The 23,803-nt window shown below is 40.1% G+C and overlaps 1 protein-coding gene across 1 annotated transcript; it reads left to right on the top strand.

Annotated features, from left to right (window-relative positions):
* The first annotated feature begins 4,271 nt into the window (after positions 1-4,271).
* On the top strand, positions 4,272-23,021 carry polr3a (polymerase (RNA) III (DNA directed) polypeptide A). Its single transcript, XM_029456903.1, has 31 exons — positions 4,272-4,511; positions 4,992-5,127; positions 5,241-5,378; positions 6,003-6,174; positions 6,267-6,421; positions 6,786-7,025; positions 7,503-7,665; positions 8,236-8,372; positions 8,450-8,553; positions 8,642-8,783; positions 8,961-9,101; positions 9,258-9,327; positions 9,555-9,682; positions 9,760-9,898; positions 10,758-10,922; positions 11,155-11,327; positions 12,595-12,706; positions 13,349-13,467; positions 13,883-14,020; positions 14,736-14,906; positions 17,035-17,148; positions 18,399-18,485; positions 18,574-18,656; positions 19,385-19,555; positions 19,731-19,824; positions 19,960-20,052; positions 20,862-21,026; positions 21,208-21,372; positions 21,735-21,866; positions 21,957-22,089; positions 22,174-23,021. Exons 1-31 carry the CDS (start codon positions 4,468-4,470, stop codon positions 22,320-22,322), a joined length of 4,173 nt encoding a protein of 1,390 aa, XP_029312763.1. The 5' UTR covers positions 4,272-4,467; the 3' UTR covers positions 22,323-23,021.
* Positions 23,022-23,803: the final 782 nt, after the last annotated feature.

Raw genomic sequence — 23,803 nt, 5'->3', positions numbered from 1 at the left:
AAGATTGATTTGTCCAAACAGGTTGCTGAAGCCTCATATTTATCTTAATCTCTACAAACAGAAATCTGAATGTTCAGAACGAGGACTGTGAGGACTGATGTTGTCCCCCACGTCTCCCGGTAAAACTGTGTTAGGACCAAAACTACACTCTACATACTTCTTATATTCTGTCTGTATGGTTGCGTCAATTATAAAATGGTATTGAATAACACCACAAACAGGAAGTGCAGATTGATGAACAACCAGATCTCAGAGATCAAACATCACTGCTCTGTTAATCAATGATATACAACTATTCAGAACATACATACCCACACACACACAAATGCACTCTGGCACAGGGCTCTTATTACAAACTCGTCCTTCACAAATGACCATAATCTATACTGTGCTCCCAATGGCTCTCCTGGGAAGCTCCCCTCATTTAATTTTTCATCTCATCCTCTTTCACTTTATTTCCAGTAATTCAAACCCACTAAATCCAAATATGAGGAGACACAGAGCCCTGCTGTTTTGACAAGTTAAATGACTGAAGGCAATGATGTGCTTCCCAGCCAGTCTGTAAGCAGCACACGTCGCCAGCCACCGCCTCGCTGTGTGCTTAACTGAAACATTTGTGTGTGTGTGGATGTGCATTGCTTTTTCAATGTGCACAGTGCTCCTTATTCCTGCAGCCACCCGACCCTCTGCAGCATCTTTTTGAGGTGAAATTGAAATGGATTGTGTAGTTCAATATTTTATTGACATCAACTTCACAGAATGTTGCTACAGTGACACCGGGGATAATTATTTCACCACAGATTTCCTCCTCCACGCATTTCTCTCTCCCTCTCTCTCTCTTTCTGCCTCCCTCCAAGCCCTACCATTCCTGTAGAGAATTAGTTCTGCATAAATTACCCGGTGGAATATTGAATCAGTCTCCAGCCACCAAAGGCGAGTCTGTGTGGCTGATTACCGAGCAGTGCGCTCGACATGCATGCAGACAAACACACACAGAGCAAGAGGGAGAGGGGCCTCTAAGCAAGGAGCTGACACCATTGCAGAAAACATGGTAAGAGGAGAAGGAGGAGGAAGAGGGGGGAGGGAGGATCTGCCAATCTGGATATGGAGAGCGAAAGCTGTATTAGCCACCCTAGCTACACACTATCTACTCATTACTTAGTCATTAGCAGGGGCATGGTTTTAAAGGAGGGAGGGATCAATCAATTGTCATGGGTCAATGTTTTGCAGCCCCATTATGAACCTTGGGTGGCTCTGTAAATTAAGCACAGTAATTACTCATGTTAATTACACAAAGATGGTGGTCACATTGATCTACAAATACGTTTTGCATAATGTAAATGGTATGATGAGTAAACACTGGGTTGCACTCGAGTATTTAAACGGACGCCCCGCACTGTTAAGATGAAAGATGGAGAGGGGAGCGTTTCCCTCGGCTCTGAAGGGTTTCCAATCATTTATTTATTTTGCCGGGTAGTGCTGAAACCATTAGCAAATCGATTAGTCAATTAACAGAAAAACTATTTTGATAATTGATTAATCATTTATCAAGCAATCACGCCACATATTCCCTTATTCCAGCTTCTCCAATGTGAGGATTAGACACTTTTTCTCCGTTTAAAATAAATGCAAATTGAACTCTTCTAGATTTTGAATTGTAGGTCGAAATATCCCAGTAATTTGAAGACGTCATGTTGGGCTCTTGCAACTATTTTCTGGTTTAATAGGCTAAATGATTAGTCAAATAACTGAACAAAACATCTTGAGATAGCTAAAACTAGCAATTAATATCCAGATTTGGTGGAAATTGGCAAAGTGTATTATCTGGTCATCACATACCCCGAAGGCTTCAGTGCACACACGTGATTAAAGGTGAATTTTGCATAATTAATCTGAGAGCATTTCTCTGAACGTAAATATATTACAGTATTAAACAGGGACAGTGACCAAATCACCCATCTTCCCTCAATCTGAGAGGTCTGAGATGCTCAATTATTCCACAGGGAGTAGTGTGTGTGTGTGTGTGTGTGTGTGTGTGTGTGTGTGTGTGTGTGTGTGTGTGTGTGTGTGTGTGTGTGTGTGTGTGTGTGTGTGTGTGTGTTCTTGTGATTGGATGATTAGCCCATGTGTTTGATAGTTTATACACAGAGATGCTCAAGAGGCACTTTGAGGGGGGATCACTGAGCTGCCTCCAAAGCTAAAAATAAATATTAGCAGCAGTCCCTCAAGTGTTTTTTTTAAGATTATTTCTTATGCTCTTTACATATATTTACACAGACTGATTCACCCCCCCAAAGTTATGTGTCCCCAGATGTAAACATGTATAAAGACCAAGCTCTTTGGGGGTGTGTTGCCTCCAGAGGCAGATTTTGAAGGCCCAGACCATGTTGAATACTTTATTAGAGGTTTAATAAGAGGCCCTTCGACAATTTTCTTTTACTGTTGGTGCTTATGAGATGATAGGAGAATTAATCAGCACAAGCAGCGTTGTGGAAGGAAATCTTCATCAGGAAGTCATTAGTCGCCATCAGCGCTTCCACGGCAATGTATCAAACAACACATGTATAACAGGTTTGTTGAGTCACTGCACCTCCTCCTGTCTTTACATCTCCAGCTGTTGGAAATGCAATTGGTGCCATCTAGAGGGAGGACTTCAGACTAACACTCATGACCCATAGGCCAACAGTGATGTCTTTTGAATGAGGAGATATTCCTTTGGAAATAATCCTCGTAATCCTATTAGTGCCACTTCACCACTGAATAGTATAAATGTAAATATAAGCACAAAAAGGTATGGTAGCACACATAAAGACACACTTGTATGTTGTAATATGTGAGAATATGTTGGCTTACTAGATAGATTTGTTCCCTGATCCTCACCTCAAGCTTAAACATAACCCTTACAATAAACTTTACCTAACTTGAAATCAAACCCCCAGCTGTATCCTTACACATCTCAAAAATAACTTTTTCTTCAATCAGGTTCAGTCTAACACAATATAGTCTTAGTCCCCCCTTATTTTAACCTGAAATGAAAGGTTTGACATTATTGAGATATACACTCATTTGCTTTCCTTTTGAGGATTAGATGAGAAGCCTGATACACTCTCATATGCGTTAAGTACAGAGCAAAAGTCAGAAGGCAGTTAGCCTAGGTTAGCATGAAGACTAGATGCAGGGGGATGGTATATATATATTTTTCAATAAAAAAAGAGCATATAATGCAGCTTTCAGTATGCAGGGGATAGCATACAAAAGGACATTAACAAAAGAGCCAGGGGTATATAAATAGCATAACACGTAAGATAATAAGTGCCTTGAAAGCCTTTTTGTCAATCGAACTAGAAAGTTGTTTCACATATTGCTCTGCATTCTTCAGGAAAACAATAACATACGTTTTTTGTTATTGTTAAATTATTTATGAATAAAAATGTTGCCAACATCACTATCAAATGTGTTATTAAAAATAATATTTGTCTTATTTTCTTGCAATTGTAAAGACACCACAATTCCCCATAATAATGTAAAGTTTTTAAAGATATGATCAATGACAAATCTACTAAGGTCTTGCCAGAATGTCTTGGTGTGAGAGCTGTTAAACTGTTTCTGAATATTCATCACTAAAAGTGCTATTTATGTTTATGTATTTTTTACATTTTAAATATTAGTTATTGACAGGGTAACAGACCTATTTATGAATAATTTTGAAGGACACCTTTACCTTAATCAGGATTAGGTATTTATGAGGAAGCATCCTGACCTTCTTCCAGTAGGCTGTACATAATTTACAAAAGGTATCAATCGCCTCATTTTAAGCTTGGTTGACTAAATTCAGATGTGAGTACTAACTTAATACTCCCATAATTAAATAACTTCATATAACATATTTTTATATAGGTTTATTTCAGAGACTTTTCGTTGTATATGAAAGCTATTTGCCAAACTCCTAACAAAATAATACACATTTTAGCCGTTAGGTGTCAGTACTCCATGAGACTGATTGTGCTCGTGCTCCAGTGACTTCTCTTTCTTGCTGTTGTTGTGCATCGGCTTGTGCTGCATTCAGGTACTCTTCGTAATTTGCATTCCTCTAAAAAGATTTAATCATAAATACGTGTTTTGTGATTTTACCAGCAGACTAAGCATACTCTGGGTTATCTATCAATTGAAATAACGACTAAATATAATAAATCTAAAGTCAGCATTTATAATTTTCGTATTGGCTTTTTGAACATTTAGAAGTGGCCAGAATACCGATTAACCCGGAAGGCAGCGTTTACCGTAGCTCGCACTCGCACTGCTCGCATGCTATCAACACATTGCATGTTGCTGGCTGCTAGCATTTCCAAAACATGGGAAAGTAAAGTGACAGCTTGCTGGTTACAAGTAAAGCCTTGCCTGCTGGAATGAGGACAAAATAACAATTTAATTAGTTTTGATGTAATTTTTGTAGGAGAAGTTGCCAAAATGGTGAAGGAGCAGTTTAGAGAGACGGATGTGGCCAAGAAAATGTGAGTATAACAGACTGAGGAACACTGCTAGCTAACTAGTTAGCTCGCCGGTTAGCCAGTGTCAGTCAGTTTGCAATGTGGCCAATATTTACATTGTTGACTTTTAGTTAGTTAATTTTTGTCCTGATACGTAAGTTTACTTCTGCTAACGTGTGCGTTGTTCAAAGACAACGAGACTTATATTTTCAAACTCTTTTTTTTTGAGCAGATGTTTAATTTATCAGTATGGTGATGATGCACGTCAGTCAAGGCATTCATCAACGATAACGTTGTGTGGTAAACATACATTTAGCATAATTTAGATTTCAATTCAATATTGTGTTGAGAATGTTTTCCTGTTAACGTTTAAGCACTTTAAATGTGTTGCAACAGGAATTCTTGTTTAGCTAGTTTGTCAATGGTCAACCAGTGTAGCTGATATTGCCCCGTGCGTTTTGTTGTTTTTATTGCTTTAACGTTACTCTTTGTACTTGTTTACAGAAGCCACATCTGCTTTGGGATGAAATCTGCCGAGCAGATGCGTAAGCAGGCCCACATCCAGGTGGTCAGTAAGAATCTGTACAGCCAAGACACCAAACACACACCACTACCCTATGGGGTGTTGGACCACCGTATGGTATGACATGGACACAAACTCGTCTTTTGCTCTTCTTGTTTGCAATAATGCAAGAAAACACTTTCCAACAACCCATTTCAGATATTAACTTCTTTAATATCTGTTTCCTGCAGGGCACCAGTGAGAAAGACCGACCATGTTTGACATGTGGGAAAAATCTGGCAGATTGCTTGGGACATTATGGCTACTTGGATCTGGAGCTGCCATGTTTTCATGTTGGCTATTTCAAAGCCATCATAGGAATCCTACAGGCAAGTTTATAGTCCAATACAATGAAATGGTAAAACTAGAAGGGCTCTTGGAGAGCGCAGACCTCCGCCAAGGCCAAATGGCCTATCTGGCAATATTAACAATAGTTAGATTTGGGGGAGGTAATAAGATGGTACATATTTTCAAAATAGCCATTTGGTGACTTGCACATTGTGGAAGAACAATATCAGATGGTTAGTATAAGCAATAGCGAGACTAACATTCAGTCAGAAGGCCAATGTTCCACACTGCAAGAAGAAGCATTGATATTACTGAAGTTGAATTGAACTAAAAACCTCCATCTGGACTGCAGCAAGCAGAAATGTATTTTTCCTTTAGGTGTCACTAGAGTATCAAAATTGGAACTGTAGGAATATATTGTTTTTGACATGTGTTTTGGCTTATCTCTCAAGTAAATATGTCAAACATGTAAACAACAAAAATGTGTGTAAATCAAGCTTTTATTATTGTTGACCTCACTTCTGTATATTTATATTTAAATTCCGGAAGTTATTATTGATTTTTATATCGTAAAACAATTAAAATGATTTCACCTTTTAATAATTGAATCATTTTATGAGACAATGTTTCACCTCCCTCATTGCGATGTGGTATTTTGTCTCCAGATGATCTGCAAGACATGCTCGAGCATAATGCTGACCAAAGAGGACAGACTGATTTTCATGGATTTCCTGAAAAGACCAAACCTGGCCTATCTTCAGAAACGAGGGTTGAAGAAGAAGATTTCTGATAAATGTCGCAAAAAGAGCATCTGTCTGAACTGTGCCGCTTTCAATGGTGAAAAGAGATGTTTTCATTTTTGACATTTACCTTTTGTGCGATCCATCCTGATTCATTAATTGGAGTCATGTGTCTCTTTTACTTTTCAGGGCCAGTTAAAAAGTGTGGCCTGCTTAAGATCATCCATGAGAAGTATAAAACGAACAAGAAGGTGGTGGATGTTTTTGTGTCAGATTTCCTGCAGTCCTTCGATACTGCCATCGAGCACAACAAAGTGGTGGAACCTCTGCTGACCAGAGCACAGGTGAAATCTTTTACAGTTGTGCAGTTGGAGCCATTAAGTGTTACCATGTTGTGGTAAAAGTCTGCGTAGGATAGAAAGTTACAGCAGAACTAGAGTTATGTATCAAACCTCAATATTTTCTGCCTACTGATAATACCATTTTTAAGTTGTTTAAAGTTATTCTTCCTCATGCAAATCAGGAAAAAATGCAATGTTTTAACACCAAGAACTGATTGATTGAGAAGTTTGGTATATTTTACTGAATGTCATGAGTATATTCCTCAAACAAAGGTATAGAAATACATATTATGTTAGTGTCTCAACAATTTGAGCATGAAGCCCTGTACAACCCTATATTTTACCTTGATTATTATTTCCTCTTTAGGAAAACCTGAACCCACTGGTGGTTCTGAACATGTTTAAGAGAATTCCCCAAGAAGACATCCCCCTGCTGCTGATGAACCCGGAGGCAGGGAAACCTGCAGACCTCATTCTCACCCGCCTCCTGGTGCCTCCCCTCTGCATACGACCCTCTGTGGTCAGCGACCTGAAGTCGGGCACCAACGAGGACGACCTCACCATGAAGCTCACGGAGATAATCTTCCTCAACGATGTCATCAAAAAGGTTGGTATCTTTCATTGCCGGGGGCTAGTACAGGGTATCTGTAGGGACTTATAAGATGTGGGTCTCTATTTTGAAGACGGTAAACTTCAGACTACAAGCTTGAGCTAATTTAAAAAATAATGAGCTGTGGTGGGCAAGTAGCCATTAGCTACTGATATCAGCCTCATTTTACATTATTTCAAATTCCAGCTGCCACCAGCTGCAATAAATCACATTTTCCTGAGCAAACAGCCTCTGAACAATACAGGCAGATGCAACACTCTGTGTCTAATATTGTCCTAGAATGAGGAAATCTTTCTCTTACACCTTCAAACCTGCCTGTATAGGTTGTTAGTTGTTTCTGAAATAGACTGCTTAACAAATTCTAACAAACCAACTTATTATTGAGGCCTTGATCGGAAAGATAAATATAACAAAAAGCCCCGTCTTAAATGCAGTTGGAGATGGTCCACGTCAACAAACTCTTTTGTCATTTAGCATCGTATGACGGGGGCAAAGACCCAGATGATCATGGAGGACTGGGACTTCCTCCAGCTGCAGTGTGCTCTTTACATCAACAGTGAGCTTTCTGGCATCCCCCTCAACATGGCACCTAAGAAATGGACCAGAGGCTTTGTGCAGAGACTCAAGGGGAAGCAAGGTATAGTGTATTTTAAAACATGTCAAATCTTATTTTCCAAATGTTCCAAAATACTTTCTGTGATGTGGACACAGTGTAATTAACTCAATGCCAACAGCAGGTACATGAAAGAATGAATAACCCTTAAGTACCTGCCAATATTAGTTTTTATCTGAATATTATATATATATATATATATATATATATATATATATATATATATATATATTCTTATACTGAATCTGATCATTTTATTAAAAATCTCTTGACTTGCCTTTTATTTTGTTTAGAGATTAAAGTAATCAGTTGGGAGTATAACACATTCAATAAAGCCAATGTGGGTATACATTCAGGCTTACACACTCGTACACTGTATGAGAGAGAGAGTGAGTTAGTTTTATGTTGTTATATAAATGTTGTCATCTCAAATGTTAGCTGGTTTGTGTGAGTTGTGACATCAATTGCCTAAGGAGCACTTAATACTAACTTGGCATGTATACATTTTGTGCTCAGTTTGTGCAACACGGTGTAGAAAACAAAGTGCATATTTTAAATTACAGAGTGACTGATTTATTTATTGTGTAAATTCAGGTCGATTCAGAGGAAACCTCTCAGGAAAAAGAGTGGACTTCTCTGGCAGAACTGTCATTTCTCCTGACCCAAACCTAAGGATTGATGAGGTGGCCGTCCCCGTGCATGTGGCCAAAATCCTGACGTACCCAGAGAAGGTAGGCTGCACTCACTGCACTAAACAACCTCTTACATGCCAGAACTAAAGTTCTCTAAATGGGATACTTTGTTATAGGTGATCAAAGCTAATCTGGAGCTACTGAGGAAACTGGTCCGCAACGGTCCTGAGGTTCATCCCGGAGCCAACTTTATCCAGAATCGTCACACACAGATGAAAAGGTGTGGCTATCTGCTTCTTATGCTGTATTAAAACCAGAGTTTACCTTAATGTGGTTCACCCTCAAACATGTATATTTTCTTCTGTCAGGTTTTTAAAGTATGGAAACCGTGAGAAGATAGCGCAGGAGCTGAGGTTTGGTGACGTGGTAGAAAGGCACATGATAGACGGCGACATCGTGCTCTTCAATCGACAACCTTCCCTGCACAAACTCAGCATCATGGCCCACATCGTAAGATTCATTCTTTGTCTTCAACTATGTTTCTTAATTCCTATAAAAGCTGTAGTAAACAAATAACGTTGTTATGTATTTGTAATTCTTTCTAAACGGACAATTTTACCTTTCCACCTTGTGACCTTTGTTCTTCTTTATGTATGACACTCGTTTTTACTGTTCCCAAACTCACAGGCCAAAGTCAAACCTCACAGGACGTTTCGGTTCAACGAGTGTGTGTGCACCCCGTACAACGCTGACTTTGACGGTGATGAAATGAACCTTCATCTACCTCAGACTGAAGAAGCCAAAGCCGAGGCCCTCATCCTGATGGGGGTACGATTCATCACACAACTCGTGGTCCATTCAGAATACACACGCCCATCACTGCTGACGGCCAGCAATTTAGAAAATAAAAGATGTTTTCAGTAACCACATTGTTCGTAGGAAATTGCCTGCACTTAAGCACAAATGACATATCTTTTCTTCCAGACAAAAGCTAATCTTGTCACTCCAAGAAATGGCGAACCTCTGATCGCTGCTATTCAGGACTTTCTGACAGGTCAGTGCAGCGACGTGTGACAGTCGGTCACAGTGCTCGGATTTATGTGATGTGAGGGGAAAGTGGTCACACAAGAAAATGTTCATTATGTTTTCTTTTCATCAAATATTTTGTCCATAGGTATTCAATAACACTTTACTACCTGATGGGGGAGCACTTCAGCCAACAATATGAAAATCTACTGTATTTCCTTTCCGTTTACTGTATATCTTATTTCAACCTCCTAGGGGCCTACCTTCTGACGCTAAAGGACACCTTCTTTGACAGATCAAAAACCTGTCAGATAGTGGCATCCATCCTCGTGGACAAAGATGAAAAAATAAGAATCACTCTGCCCCGCCCGGCTATCATGAAGGTACTGCACTTTGGTGAGCTTGCTTCACCACATTATGTTTGTGGCCTGGCACTAATATTCTGTTATGTGTCCATCAGCCCATGTGTCTGTGGACGGGCAAGCAGATCTTCAGCCTCATTCTCAAACCAAATAAGGAATGTCCAGTCAAGGCAAACCTGCGGACCAGGGGCAAACAGTACTGTGGCAAGGGAGAGGATCTCTGTCACAACGACTCATGTGAGTTTCTAAAGTAAAAATGAGAATGTTGTATTTGGATAAGTCATGATATGTTTTATAACCTTTATTTAGTTAAGTAATCGGATTGATTGATTGATTGAGACACTAGTGGTGCAGAGCAGGGGTGGCCAACCCGCGGCTCTCGAGCCACATGCGGCTCTTTGCCCAGTTTCGTGCGGCTCTTCAGTTCATATCAAATTTTATTTGTGAGTGTGTGTGTGTATGTGTGCTGTCAGTATGAGAGCATGACAGAAAACCTATCGTTGAGTAAACAATATCTGACCATCTGAGTTCGATCCTAAAATTGCAGGGGAAAAATGCACAGCTAAGCGAAAATATGAAGACGAACATAGGACGTTTTTAGTAGAGTGGGAGAGTTCATATTCATATAAAAATGCTGCCTGACCTAGTGCAAAGTGTATTTACGTTGTAGAGGGACCCGAGTACAGCCGCTAAAAAGACAGAAAGGGAAAAAACACAACGTCAACCTAGTTTTATAGTCACATTACAATTGATGCTCATTTAAGGGATGACATCAAAAAACAATCAACCACCTTACTGATGAGGATTTAGAAGGAGACACAATAGCTGAGTGATTATAATTAAAAACAATACACATATTTTTAGGATAGTATGCAGTTTTCTTCTTGCCTAAAATTGTAATAAATAACAAATTAATAAATTAAAATCTTTTTATCAAAATGACCTCCGTGATTAATTCTCCCAAGCTGAATGTCTCTCTGGCTTCACTAACCCTTTCAAACCGCATCAGGTGTCTCAGGTGTTTTGTATTCATCGTGTTTCTAATCTGGGACCTCATGACATCAATTCTTGTCACATTCTCTTGTCACATTTTCAGTCGTGGTGATTCACAACAGTGAGCTGATGTGCGGTAGCCTGGATAAAGGTACCTTGGGGTCCGGCTCTAAGAACAACATCTTCTACATCCTGCTGAGAGACTGGGGACAGCTGGAGGCTGCTAACGCCATGTCCCGCCTGGCAAGACTCGCGCCGGTATATCTCTGTAGGTGGTGTCTTGGGTTATAACAACTTTCTCAGAAAATTGATACAATTTCAGCAGAAATAAAAAACCTAGAAAATGATATAAGAGTTAGTGAGTCTCTGTAGTTTGGTACATATTGGATAATAAAAGAATAATTCAACAGTAAATAATCCTGCAAATTTGATAATCTATAGAGCTATTTGCATCTTCAGTTGATTTTTTAAAAATATTTATTTTATCCCCCAATTTTTAGCCAACCGCGGCTTTTCTATTGGCATTGGTGATGTGACACCTGGCCAGGGTCTGCTGAAGGCCAAGCAGGACCTGCTGGATGACGGCTACAAAAAGTGTGACGAATACATCGAAGCGCTCGCCACGGGCAAGTTGCAGCAGCAGCCCGGCTGCACGGCAGAGGAGACTCTGGAGGTAGGCCTGACGGTGTATCCACATCACATTTAAAGATCTTTCATGCAATACTTTGTATTTGAAACTGACGCCGTCTCACCCCATGGCACTTGGTATGACTTGGATTCATCAGTGATGTGAAGAATTCCAAGAACTGATCATTTATCTTTAAATTTAATTAGATATGAATTGAAGTTGGTGAGTTTCCTCATTTCCTTTCTGCAGAGGCTGAACTGGCTGATGATATAAATGCCACCAAGACAGAAGGGCTGCTCCCTGTTAGTCGATTACGCCGGGTTCACACTGATTTTCAGAAGGGCTGCCCGCATCCTTGTCGGCGCCCTTGTAAACCAGATGGGCTGTTCACAAAGGGCGCGCTGAGGCCGGCTCGCAATCTTCAGTGATAGTTTAGGCGCCTGGCAAGAACACGCACTGATAATCTACTACAAACAATATAAATGATATATGAGATATATGATGTGATCCTGATGAATGATAACCTATGGATCTCCTGCTTGCCAACATTTTCGTTTGTTCTTCTACTCTCTCCCTGGCGTTTTCCCGGAGTTTCAGATTCCCCCCTCGATTAAATTCCCATGATTACATTTCAAAATTCATCCACTATATTTATTAGAAATAAGGAAGTGTCACTGCTGTTTGTGACTGTGGCTTTTAAATGTAGGCTCACGTACTTATTCCACGTATTTGTCAGTTGTGTCGACAGACAGACAGACTCTTTAGTACAAGACATAGTTTTGTTTACATTAGTTCAACAGAAAGCATTGACAAGTTGTTTTTTCAACTGTAAAATTTCACACCATCAATAACTTCAATGATTCCTCCTCAAAATGTTGTGTATTGGAGTTTTTGAACTCTCAAATATCTGTATCTGCACTGGCAATAGCCTTAAAAATCCAGTATTTGTCAGGCTCTTATCTTAACTAGAGCAATAGTCACATTTCAGTGTGATTTTTGGTACAGCTGGAAAACAAAACAAAGTGCATAAATACTGGACATAGCATTTTTGCCCACAGGTAATTCTGGTAAACAATTTTCATTATAAAAGTGAGGAACATTTCAAACACTTGTGTATTACACTGTATGAACACTGAACATACAAAAGTAGTAGAATAAAACCTTGGCTATCTGCCAATTTAAATGCCAATTGCTTCAGTAATTATTTCATCCATTTTGAAAAGACTCAAAGTAACAACACGCACCACTCGGTCGGTGTGCATTGATCACCGTCATCACCGTCTGTGTTTGATTTTGTTGTCTTTCTCAATAGGCTCTCATTTTGAGAGAGCTGTCCGTCATCAGAGACAGAGCTGGCGCTGCCTGCCTCAGGGAGCTCGACAAGAGCAACAGCCCTCTTGTCATGGCTGTTTGCGGCTCCAAAGGTAAGCTCGCTGGGAAGGAAACTTCTGTGTATGGCTCCATATGTTTCTGATTTAGAAGATCTTTTTGTAAACGCTGATGCAATGGAGAAAAGTGTGAAAACCACTGCAGGAGCTCCAAAGATCGGCCTTTTAGTATTCTCCTCTCGACCTGTAAAGTCGTCGTTTCTCTGACAACAACCTCCGAGTACAAGCAGAATAATGCACAGCCGCTTAATAATGTGAACGCTGCTTCTTTAAAGTAGATTTATTTTTGGGAAATGGCCACAGGGAGATGGAACATTGATAGAAGTGTCTTTCAGATGTGCCCACGTTGCAATGAAAGATGATTCTCAAGCACTTTCTAGTCTTGTGATAAAGAAAGAAGAAGAAGAAGAAAGAAATGACAAATCTACGAGAGGAAGAGGACCATGATAACATTAGCATTGTTGCTTTCAGAAAACAGACAGATTTGTGTGGGCACGTCATAAAATCCAATTGAATCAAATCCATTAAACCCACATAGTATTTTTACTAAATCTTTTGCTCGTATAGATGCTAAATTATGGATCTTTGAGTGTTCAGTTTCTCGTATTCTCATTATTATTTGTTTCTTGTTTGCGTACTGTGTCTCAGCTTCCATATGTCTCCTCTGTATACCTACAGGATCCTTCATTAATATCTCTCAGATGATTGCCTGTGTGGGTCAGCAGGCCATAAGTGGCTCTCGAGTACCTGATGGATTTGAGAATCGCTCCCTGCCTCACTTTGAAAAGCACTCAAAAGTAAGATCCAATTATTTAAATCTAAATGATTGTGCTATCTCGGCCTTCATATGATATAATGAAGTTGTTTGCTGGGATTTCCAATGGTTGATGTAAAACATGTTTATGAATAACATGGCTCTTGCGAATGGAAATGGTGCACTACATGTCCAATGTTTCCTATTGCTATTGAATTAATATTATTCTGAAGTGTGATTGCAACAATGGTGTGCCAGCAGAGCAGTTAGTAATTATGTTAACCTAGCATCTGATTGTCTAAATCAAAAATCAACAATGCACTGAATCTTTGATTTGTCTTTATTTCTATCTTTGTTTATACAAGGATCAGAAGAATACAATGCAAAAGTGATTGGAAATGGAAAACCAAAATAACTGTTATTTTCCTAGAATACTCTCAACAATTATTTTTCTACAGCTTCCTGCTGCTAAAGGCTTTGTGGCCGACAGCTTTTATTCTGGCCTGACACCCACTGAGTTTTTCTTCCACACAATGGCTGGCCGAGAGGGTCTGGTGGACACTGCTGTGAAAACGGCAGAGACTGGATATATGCAGGTAACACCTGATGGTTTTCTTTTCCCCGCCACTGTTCAACCCTGTTGCCGTGCTCATGTCACACAGCAGATTGAACGTGTGTGCAGTGTCGTGGAACTTTGCAGGTTTTTTTAAGTAGTAGTAACTATTCTGTGGTTAAAAAAAAATCTTTCTTTTAGAACAAAAATGTCTCAAAAACAGCACATACAGGCTATATAGTGCGTTTAATGGGGTCGGGATGGATTCAGAGACTTCTTTGTTTCACATTGTGTGTGTGACAGAAAACATTCTTAACAAATAATCGTTAATTATCATTGTAAAAATTTTCTGTTAATCCTTTAATCTGTAATATAAGAAAATCGTGGAACATGGCCATCACAAGTTCGCCAAAGGTTCTAGGAACATGTGACAACAATGTAAAAGGAGCCACTTATAGTTTGGAGCCTACAGATAATTATCACCTGCATGTGCAGCTCCTCTCATCACTCTCTTCTCTGTTATACTTCTCCATCTTACTAATGTTACGTTTTCTCTAAATAAAAAAAATGCCAGAAATGCCAAGCACAGACCAACTTCTATTGCTAATTGTCCGACCAGCGGTCCAAAACCCAGAAATGCCTTGTCCAATGCCTGAAATGTAAGTTTCAGGTCAGTACAGACGGTGTGCTTTTCTCATGTGTCCGTCGCACATGTCACCATGATATATTGTTGTGTGTTTCTGCCTGTGCTCGGACAGAGGCGTCTGGTTAAGTCCCTGGAAGATTTGTGCTCGCAGTACGACCTGACGGTACGCAGCTCCACCGGTGACATCATCCAGTTTATTTATGGCGGCGATGGTCTTGACCCAGCTGACATGGAGGGAAAGGATGAACCGCTGGAGTTTCAGAGAGTCCTAGACAACATCCGGGTGAGCGGACAGTTTGTGGACCTGCTTGGCTTGGAATTGTCTTTCCCCCTGCCTTCTGTTTTTATTTTTTGTTTCCTTCCTCACCCTTTAGATCATTCACATCAGATACCTCCCTACCCACACATACACCAAAACATGTGCACGCCAATGGATATTTCTGACGTAACCCCTCTTGTTAGTGCAGACAGATTACACTCTAATCATTTTCTTTTGTTTGGTCTCATATGTCAGTATCTCCACTTTCATGGACAAGGAATGTACACTACACACTACTTAGCGTTTGGTATGCTAATGTTTAGTCTGTTGTGTTTCAGTAAATAAATAAATTAATGAATCGTGACCAGAAGGTCATCAGTTGGAGCCCTATTGCCTTCAATTATCCAGGCTCAGCGTGAGCCAATCTGCCCAGCTGGTGGTTAGTCTGGAAGACGAGCAGGAAGCAATAAGGAAAAAAGAACGTTGTTTTCCAGTTTCTGGAGTAGGTCCCCGCTCAAGTTGATGATTATCAATCAGTGGCAATCTTATATGTTTTTAGAAACAATTATTATATTGCCATTTACTATATCTTTGTCTGATTATTTTACTCTCAAATATTGTCTTCAGTGTTACTAAGTTCAACCTCACAGAGACAAAACAGTCACCTTACAACATTCATTGAAGAAGCATTTGTCTGTCTCGTAGCATTGGTTCAATACGGGAAGCCCACTGTGTGTAACACTATTATAAGCAGGTGCTCTGGGAGAAAATTCATATATTATTATTATTATTATTATTACATTAAATATTGGGGATTAACAGACTGCAACAAATAGTTTAAAGTAAGATATTAATGGTTTCTGGTGTTTAGGATTTGTTTACATGAGTTGTATATGTAAACAAGGCAGTAACACAACTCATACGATCAATTATGATTAAAGGAAGCGGTTTTAAAAAACAATCGATACAACCGTCTAAGTTAAGTTATTTTTTTTATTGAACACAAATTCATATTTTCATAATCAACAGAATTGAGCCTTTTCATAATGAAGAATACTTTATTCTCAGGAATAGATACTGTAGTTCCTAGAGGTATCTGTATTTTCTTGTGATTACAGTTTGATTTGCAGTCTGCCATCAGTTTTAAATGACAGATGTGTTTACCACAGTGAGTCTGGTTATTAATAGCAGAAGCTAGTTTGTGAGGGAAGATTGATCCGAGATGATGAGCTCTGAATGAAAACCATCTGCTGCAAATTAAGTTATTGACAAGACATTTTTACATAACAGTATGTAGCATACTCCATGCACAATAGCAAGTGTTGTATAAATGAATATTGAAAAGAATATTAAATTAGTTGTGAATCATCGTGTGTGTGTGTGTGTGTGTGTGTGTGTGTGTGTGTGTGTGTGTGTGTGTGTGTGTGTGTGTGTGTGTGTGTGTGTGTGTGTGTGTGTGTGTGTGTGTGTGTGTGTGTGTGTGTGTGTGTGTGTGTGTGTGTGTGTGTGTGTGTGTGTGTGTGTCATATATCAAGAGCTTTGATGACATGTAATGGTTCAAGTAAATGTAGTGATTTATATGTTTAGAGAAAAAGCACTGGCCACTATGTCGAGATCATAGTTTCTCCTTGAGGGATTAATAGTTATTCTTCTTCTGGGCGGCTGTGGCTCAGGATGTAGAGCCCCTGCAGTTCAGCATTTTGAAGTGTCCTTGGGAAGACACTGAATCCCAAATTGCTCCTGATGGTGTGTGTGTGTGTGAGAATGTTTATTGCTACTGATGAGCATGCACCTTGTAACTTGCCTCCGCCTCGATGCTGATATGTTGTTAAGCGCTTTCAGTGGCAACAAAGATTGGAAAAGTGCTATATAAATGCAGTTCTTCTTTTTCCTTCTTCTCTCTTCTTGTCATTGTCCCTTCTTGTCGTTCTTCTTCTTCTTCTTCTTCTTCTTCTTCTTCTTCTTCTTCTTCTTCTTCTTCTTCTTCTTCTTCTTCTTCTTCTTCTTCTTCTTCTTCTTCTTCTTCTTCTTCTTCTTCTTCTTCTTCTTCTTCTTCTTCTTCTTCTTCTAATGAAATGAGACTCAGTTATCAGGAGCTGTTAAGTGCTTCTCTCTAATGATCTCCTTTTGATCCTCTCTGTTTCACCCCCAGGCGATCTTTGCGTGTCCAGACGAGCCTGCACTCAGTCAAAACGAACTGGTCCTTACCGCTGACGTCATCATGAAGAGAGTTGACTTCTTGTGCTGCAAAGACATCTTCTTGGAGGTAACTTCATCACTGTACACTCCTGGCTTTCAAAGTTATAGTTTTTATTTTATTACGAAAAGCACTCTAAACCTCAGAGTGCTGTTCTCTTCTATTTCCATTGTGGAAATGCAGGTTGATGTCGAGGCAATCTGCCTAATGAAAGTGTCTTTCAAGGTTAAAACATTTCTATTGACACTTGGATATGTAGTATAGCACGCAAGTTACCAAAACTACAAAGACACTAAAGAGCTCAAAGCTTCAAGAGTAACGTATTAAGTAAAAGTCAAATGTGATGTTTGATACAAGGATTGCCAGCCTTATCCTTTCCATCCAGGAAGTGTTTTGAGATTAATCAAAGCCATTCAAGTATTTTATGGTTTTAAAATGTAATTGAGATGATTCTCTCAATGTTTCGAGAATGAGAACTTTATGATAAAACAAAAGTGTATTGTCCAACGACATGCAGAAGAAGCCCGCCCTGCTGCAGGAAACACAACAATCATTTCAGCAAATACAAAACACCCACATGTCCAGCTGTATATAAGAATAAATCTTTATGGGCAGGAAACAATAAACACTTCTGTTAATGTTTTGAAAGTTAACTCGTGTGCTTTTCAGTTTTTTTGTTATTTCAAAGAATAAAAACATCTTTTCCACTCGTCTGGACTGATGACTTGTAAATCACGATACACACACACACACTGCTCCAGATGGATGCATCATTAAACCCCTCGTAGACGGGGCAGAGAGAAAAGCACTACACCTGCTTGACGAAAACATAAATGAACGCCTTTTCTTTGGCCAGTGTGCTATAATGAGGACGGAATATGAAAGGCAATAAGGTTTCCTTTTGTCTTGATTGTCGTCAAAGCCAGTTTCATGCAGTTAGTTGGTGTGCTGGCAGTAATGTCTGTAAACCTTTCCCCCCCCCCCCCCCCTTTTGTGAAGGAGTTAACTGACACGGGCTCAGAGAAGTACCTGGAGGTATAGTGACCGAGCATGCTGAATTAACTGAACAGAGAATGGTGTGTCGGCAAGAGCTGGAACAGATGATTTATTTAACAACTGTTAACCACTGTTGCGGACTGCTCTCTTTAAAGCACTGCTGATGTGTTATTACTGCAAGATTGCATTCGTCACGCATTCACCGTGATGTCTAACAACTGCATGACAGTGTGTCGTGTCAAACAGCACACAGTGACACTGCTTCATGTTTGCCTTCTTAACTCCATCCCTGAAATTGTTGAATTTGCTTCCCTCAACTGTAGGAGATAAAGAAATTCATTAAGAAGCTCTCAGAAAGGATCAAGAAGACCAGAGACAAGTACGGAATCAACGACAATTGCACCAGCGAGGTAGGCGCCACACACTGTGGAATAATGTGATTATTGCAGCACTATCCTTAAACTTCATTGCTTGTCTCTCTACTTATTTCTATCGCAGCCAAAAGTGCTCTATCAACTGGACCGCATAACCCCCACCCAGCTGGAGAAGTTCCTTGAAACCTGCAGAGACAAATACATGAGGTACAAGACTCCTGGTTTTATTCCAAGGCTCTTTGTTTTTGTTGTCGCTTGAAGAAAGAAAGGACAAGAATGTCTTCCTTTCCTTTTTAATATGGTCCACATTTTCAGTCAGCATCTCCTCGACGCAATTCATCATGTTGCACTCAAAAGTGCCTGAAATAGTTATGTACGACATTTAAAAAGAGAGCTTACAGAAAAACTCTGCTTACGTACTCACCTCCTCCCCCCCCCCCCCTATTCCAATGTTGTTGTGAGGGGAGAGTTTCCAAAGCTGTTCATCCATCCACAAATGTCTATACCAAAGGAAAAGATGGGATTAACAAAGTCATCAGGCTCTCCCAGTGGTCCCTTTAGTGAACCATGGATCTCTGTACCAAATGTCCTGTTGCTTTCCCAGGAGCCTTGCAGCAAAGCGTGTTTAAAGCCAATCTGTTCAACTGTGTTGGTTCTGGCAATGGTATATTTAAAACCAGATACAATATACAGATACAATTTTTAAGCCATTTTTAAAACTATTTAATTAAAGCCAAATATGCTGTTTGCAGATTCTGGTTTAGGAGTACTGGTACATTTTATGGCTTGTTTTTATCCCACATGCAGACTCGTCTACACAGCCGTCTGAGGGCTGTTGAGATGATAATGATCATTTTTGTATAATTACTGCCAAGTCTCTCTTAATTGTCAGATTAATGGAAATCGAGTCACTTATCAAGCGTTTACTCGTACAGAGCGCAGATGGAGCCCGGCTCAGCTGTAGGAGCCCTGTGTGCCCAGAGCATCGGAGAGCCTGGGACTCAGATGACCCTGAAGACCTTCCACTTTGCTGGTGTAGCGTCCATGAACATCACTCTGGGGGTGCCTCGCATTAAAGAGATCATCAATGCCTCCAAGAACATCAGGTTTGATATATATAATAACAGAGATGTTTCTTTATGTTCTGCCATTATGAAGCGTTATGTTGATCGCGTGTTTAGACACTTTATTTAGCAGAGATCGTCTCTCTGTGTCACAGCGACGAATACACATCCCTCATTTGTTTTGAATAATGAACTGTAAGTCCTACTCGCCACGCAGCACTCCTATAATCACGGCTCATTTGGATGTGGAAAACGACGCCGACTTTGCCAGGCTGGTGAAGGGAAGGATCGAGAAAACTCTTCTAGGCGAGGTATTGCAACCATGTCCCTCCTTTATCAGCAACATTACCTTAGATCGAAGGAATTGACTGTACCAGTAGTTCCACAAGAGTCATTGTGTGAGAACGAGTGCTGTAATAAAGCCACGGTGTCTTGCTGTTCTTCAGATCTCTGAGTACATAGAAGAGGTTTTTCTGCCAGATGATTGTTTCATTCTGGTCAAATTGTCCCTGGAGAGAATAAGACTGCTGCGACTGGAGGTACCACACTTTCTTTACTTTCTTTCTTTCTTTTACTGACAGTGTCAGAATATTTCAAATGTATGCACACTGATTAAACTTAGTTAGTTACAACGTGGGTCTTATTTTTGTAGTTTTGGCCGTCATAACACGGTGTTTACCAAAATAATTGCTGAGATCTGGGAGCATGGAGACATCCCTACAACTCGCCCTCCTAGCTCTCTGTGCAGCAATTACCTTGGTGAGCTGTTATTGTTAAAAGAACGATGGCCAAAATTAGGAAATGTAGTTAATTTATTAAATAAGAAAAATATTTACTGAGTCAGCTTTCTGAATTTCTGATTAGTGCTACTGTGAAACTACATTTTAGAATGTCACAGATAAATATGTCAATGGATCTTTAAAAAGAAGTGGTAAACCCCGCCGGGAGACGTGCCGTTTCTTATTCTAGGTCAGGTCACCTAAAGGGTGACGTCTTTAAAGGAACCGTTTTGGGAAATGCGCTTTCTTGTCCACAGTTAGACAATGCCTCATGCCTTTCGTGGTGAATATGAAGCCACCACCTGCTGCTGGGTAGATTGAAACATTGAAAAATGTCTTAGGCCAGATAGAGAAGAGGCTTCCCTGAACCCCATCGTTGATTTGAGAGTCAAAACAAACGGCCACAAATGAAGCACTGTGAAGTATGATGCAACATGTGAAGGCTCTCACAGGTTTATTGGCTATAGGTTTTGAAGCGATACATTATTTACAAGTGATTTTGTGTTGCGTGTTTAGAATAACAACGGTACCTTTTTTTTGCCTTTTTTTTTTTTGTCATTGTCTTTCAGGTAAATGCGGAAACGGTGCGTTACTCTATCTGCATGTCGAAACTCCGAGTGAAACCAGGAGACATAGCCGTGCACGGCGAGGCGGTGGTGTGCGTGTCTCCACGAGAGAACAACAAAAGCTCCATGTACTACGTGCTGCAGTCATTAAAAGAGGATCTTCCCAAGGTGATAATCTGGTTGTTGTGTGAATTGATCATTAGAAATGGCAGCCTAGATAACCACGTGTTTCTGAATAAGTCTCACTCCGAAGATGAAAGCGCACGAATGTGTTGATTCATTTGGTGCGTCTAAATTTGAGTTTTGAAAGTAAACGGGGAGTTTCTTCTTTTTTTAACCGGTTTTAAAGGTGGTGGTTCAAGGAATACCTGAAGTTTCCCGAGCCGTCATTCACATTGACGAACAGAGCACCAAGACCATGTACAAACTCCTGGTGGAGGGGGACAACCTGAGGGCTGTCATGGCAACGCACGGCGTGAATGGAAGCAAGTCCACTTCGAACAACACGTCTGAGGTATCAGTAAACGGAGCTTGAAAGCCAGTGCTCTTGCAGCTCTTGGATAAGAGCCCTGCATGAGTCCTTGTTTGTGTCCACATCTGCCCTGCATCTCATTGACATTCTGTTTCTGTGTCTGATGACAAAGAATATAAACAAAAGTGTTTTCCCCGCTTCACCGAGGCGCTATGTGCCAGCGGCGATACTGATAAAGGGAATGAATAACCTCAGAGGTGCTTTTTTAAATGTAGCCACATCTCTACTGTAAATATTACAATCTTTAATCTCTAATATAAAATGACCTTACCTACACTGATGGTTTGCTTTATCTATTGACTGGACTCTGAATCCCGATTCACTTTTTTCTCTCATATCTCTAGGTTGAGAAGACTTTGGGTATTGAGGCGGCGAGATCCACCATCATCAACGAGATTCAGTACACCATGGTGAACCACGGAATGAGCATCGACCGGCGTCACGTCATGCTTCTAGCAGATCTCATGTCCTACAAGGTAACGCCAGTCGAAATAAAAGTGACATTACTTCCTCGCGTCTGTGTAGTTCGAGGTCATTTCACCTGTGTGCGTTGTGTCTTTACAAAGGGGGAGATACTGGGAATCACCAGGTTCGGTTTAGCCAAAATGAAGGAGAGTGTCCTCATGCTGGCCTCCTTCGAGAAAACAGCTGATCATCTCTTCGACGCAGCCTACTTCGGACAGAAGGACTCCGTCTGCGGTAAACTGACGCTCCATCTCTGTAGGAAATATGAGCGTCTTTGTCTTTTAATGGGTCTTAACATTTCCTGCGTTCCTGTTTCAGGTGTGTCCGAGTGCATCATCATGGGGATTCCAATGAATATCGGAACAGGACTGTTTAAACTCCTACACAAGGCCGACAAGGATCACGCTCCAGTCAAAAGGCCTCTCCTCTTCGACACCGCCGACTTCCATATACCTCTGGTCACATAGCGGCGAAGGAAAGAAGCAGCAAAGATGTTTTGAAGTTAAAAAGAATTCTCCCTCAGAGCCTGCTGTCTACAGACGTCTTGACATTACCATCAGCAAATACAGAAGTGCCTGCCAAAGTGTCAGAAGACTTCCTTCGCGGGGATCTAACAGATATTTTTGATTGCGTTCTCTTTTCTTTTTTTTTGGCGGAAAGAGTTGTTTTGACGATGCCACAAACTGTGAGGATTTTATTTTACACAGAAAGTGTGTGAGCATGTAAGAGGTAGTGGAGTTGCTTATTTTGGTTCAAATCAGGTAAACTGAGAAGAATACAGGAAACTTCTGCTTTGATGTTCTTGTTTTGGCTTTTTACTTGTGCGTTTCCTCAGTTAATTATATTTTACATCATCATGGGCTCTTTCAGTGGAACGCCACTTTACCTCTTAATAATGAAGCAGCCTTGATCTCGTCTGGTTTGGCACTTACTTTTGCTTTATCGTATGAAAGGCTTGTTTTTAGCATTATGGCTTTGATACTTTTCATTCACACTGCAAAACCCACTACAGCTTGTCTTTTCTGTATATAAAAACAAAAAGAAGAAGTTTGTTTTCATACAATAATCCGATCAGCTGGGGTTAATTGAGGTAGAAATGGTCCATCCTGTTCGAAGCCTATTCATATAATAATGTATATAATGTAATAAAAGAAATGACACCGGAACGTGATTTGTTGTCAATTTTGAAAAGCTGTACCATCTGTGGTAGAAGTTCTGTTAACAGAGATGATCAATGCAGTATTTCTCCATTACACATCAAGTTTCAAAAACATTTTAATTGATCGCCCAGATGTCAGATACCATCACAACCTTCAATCTAAATTTGAATATATCGTACAAATTGTTTTGACTGCGAGCAAGCAGCAAGGCTTTGAGTATCGCAATATCTGTCCGTCGGTTGCACCACGACCACTTCGGTCCGGTGTTTTCTCAGCTATGGATGATCATGACCTTAACAGACAGTCATGATCCCCAGAGGAGGAAATGTCTAAACGGCTGTTGGATGGATTGCCATGAATGTTTTAGCAAGGTGTACATTCAGGAACAATTGTAACAATTTGTGTGGTCACTTAATGTAACAAAACTGCACAACTACTGACATTCACATCAGCTTCAGCTCTACTTTGTTGCTAAGTGCTAGCAGACGTTAGCTTGCTACTCTCTGCTTTGGGTAAACTTTAAAAGAAAGTTTACACAAATCGTCAACGCTTCTCACTTCTCAGATTTTGAACATAGACAAATAGATTAAAGAAAATTATGATTCCAACATATTAAGCTTTAAATTGAGGTACATTATGTAACAATTAATTATGCTTTGTCTCTTATGTCTTCTTTTCTAAGTCAAGTGGAAGGTCCAAAGACAATACTAATTACCTTGGGGAGGGCCTTTGTTTAAACATTTTAATAATAACCTTTGAATAATGTTCATACAGTCCCTAAATTAAAA

Source organism: Cottoperca gobio, chromosome 19, assembly GCF_900634415.1.
Source record: "Cottoperca gobio chromosome 19, fCotGob3.1, whole genome shotgun sequence".
Taxonomy (NCBI): domain Eukaryota; kingdom Metazoa; phylum Chordata; class Actinopteri; order Perciformes; family Bovichtidae; genus Cottoperca; species Cottoperca gobio.
The sequence above is the reverse complement of the archived record's forward strand: the minus strand, read 5'-3'. Positions and strand labels throughout refer to the sequence as shown.

Excerpts from the sequence above, each read along its gene's own strand:
- polr3a (XM_029456903.1), top strand. The coding sequence starts at position 4,468 with ATGGTGAAGGAGCAGTTTAGAGAGACGGATGTGGCCAAGAAAAT. Across the intron at positions 8,784-8,960 it reads TCAGCATCATGGCCCACATC|GCCAAAGTCAAACCTCACAG; the intron begins GTAAGATTCATT and ends CCAAACTCACAG. Across the intron at positions 22,090-22,173 it reads ACAGAAGGACTCCGTCTGCG|GTGTGTCCGAGTGCATCATC; the intron begins GTAAACTGACGC and ends TTCCTGTTTCAG.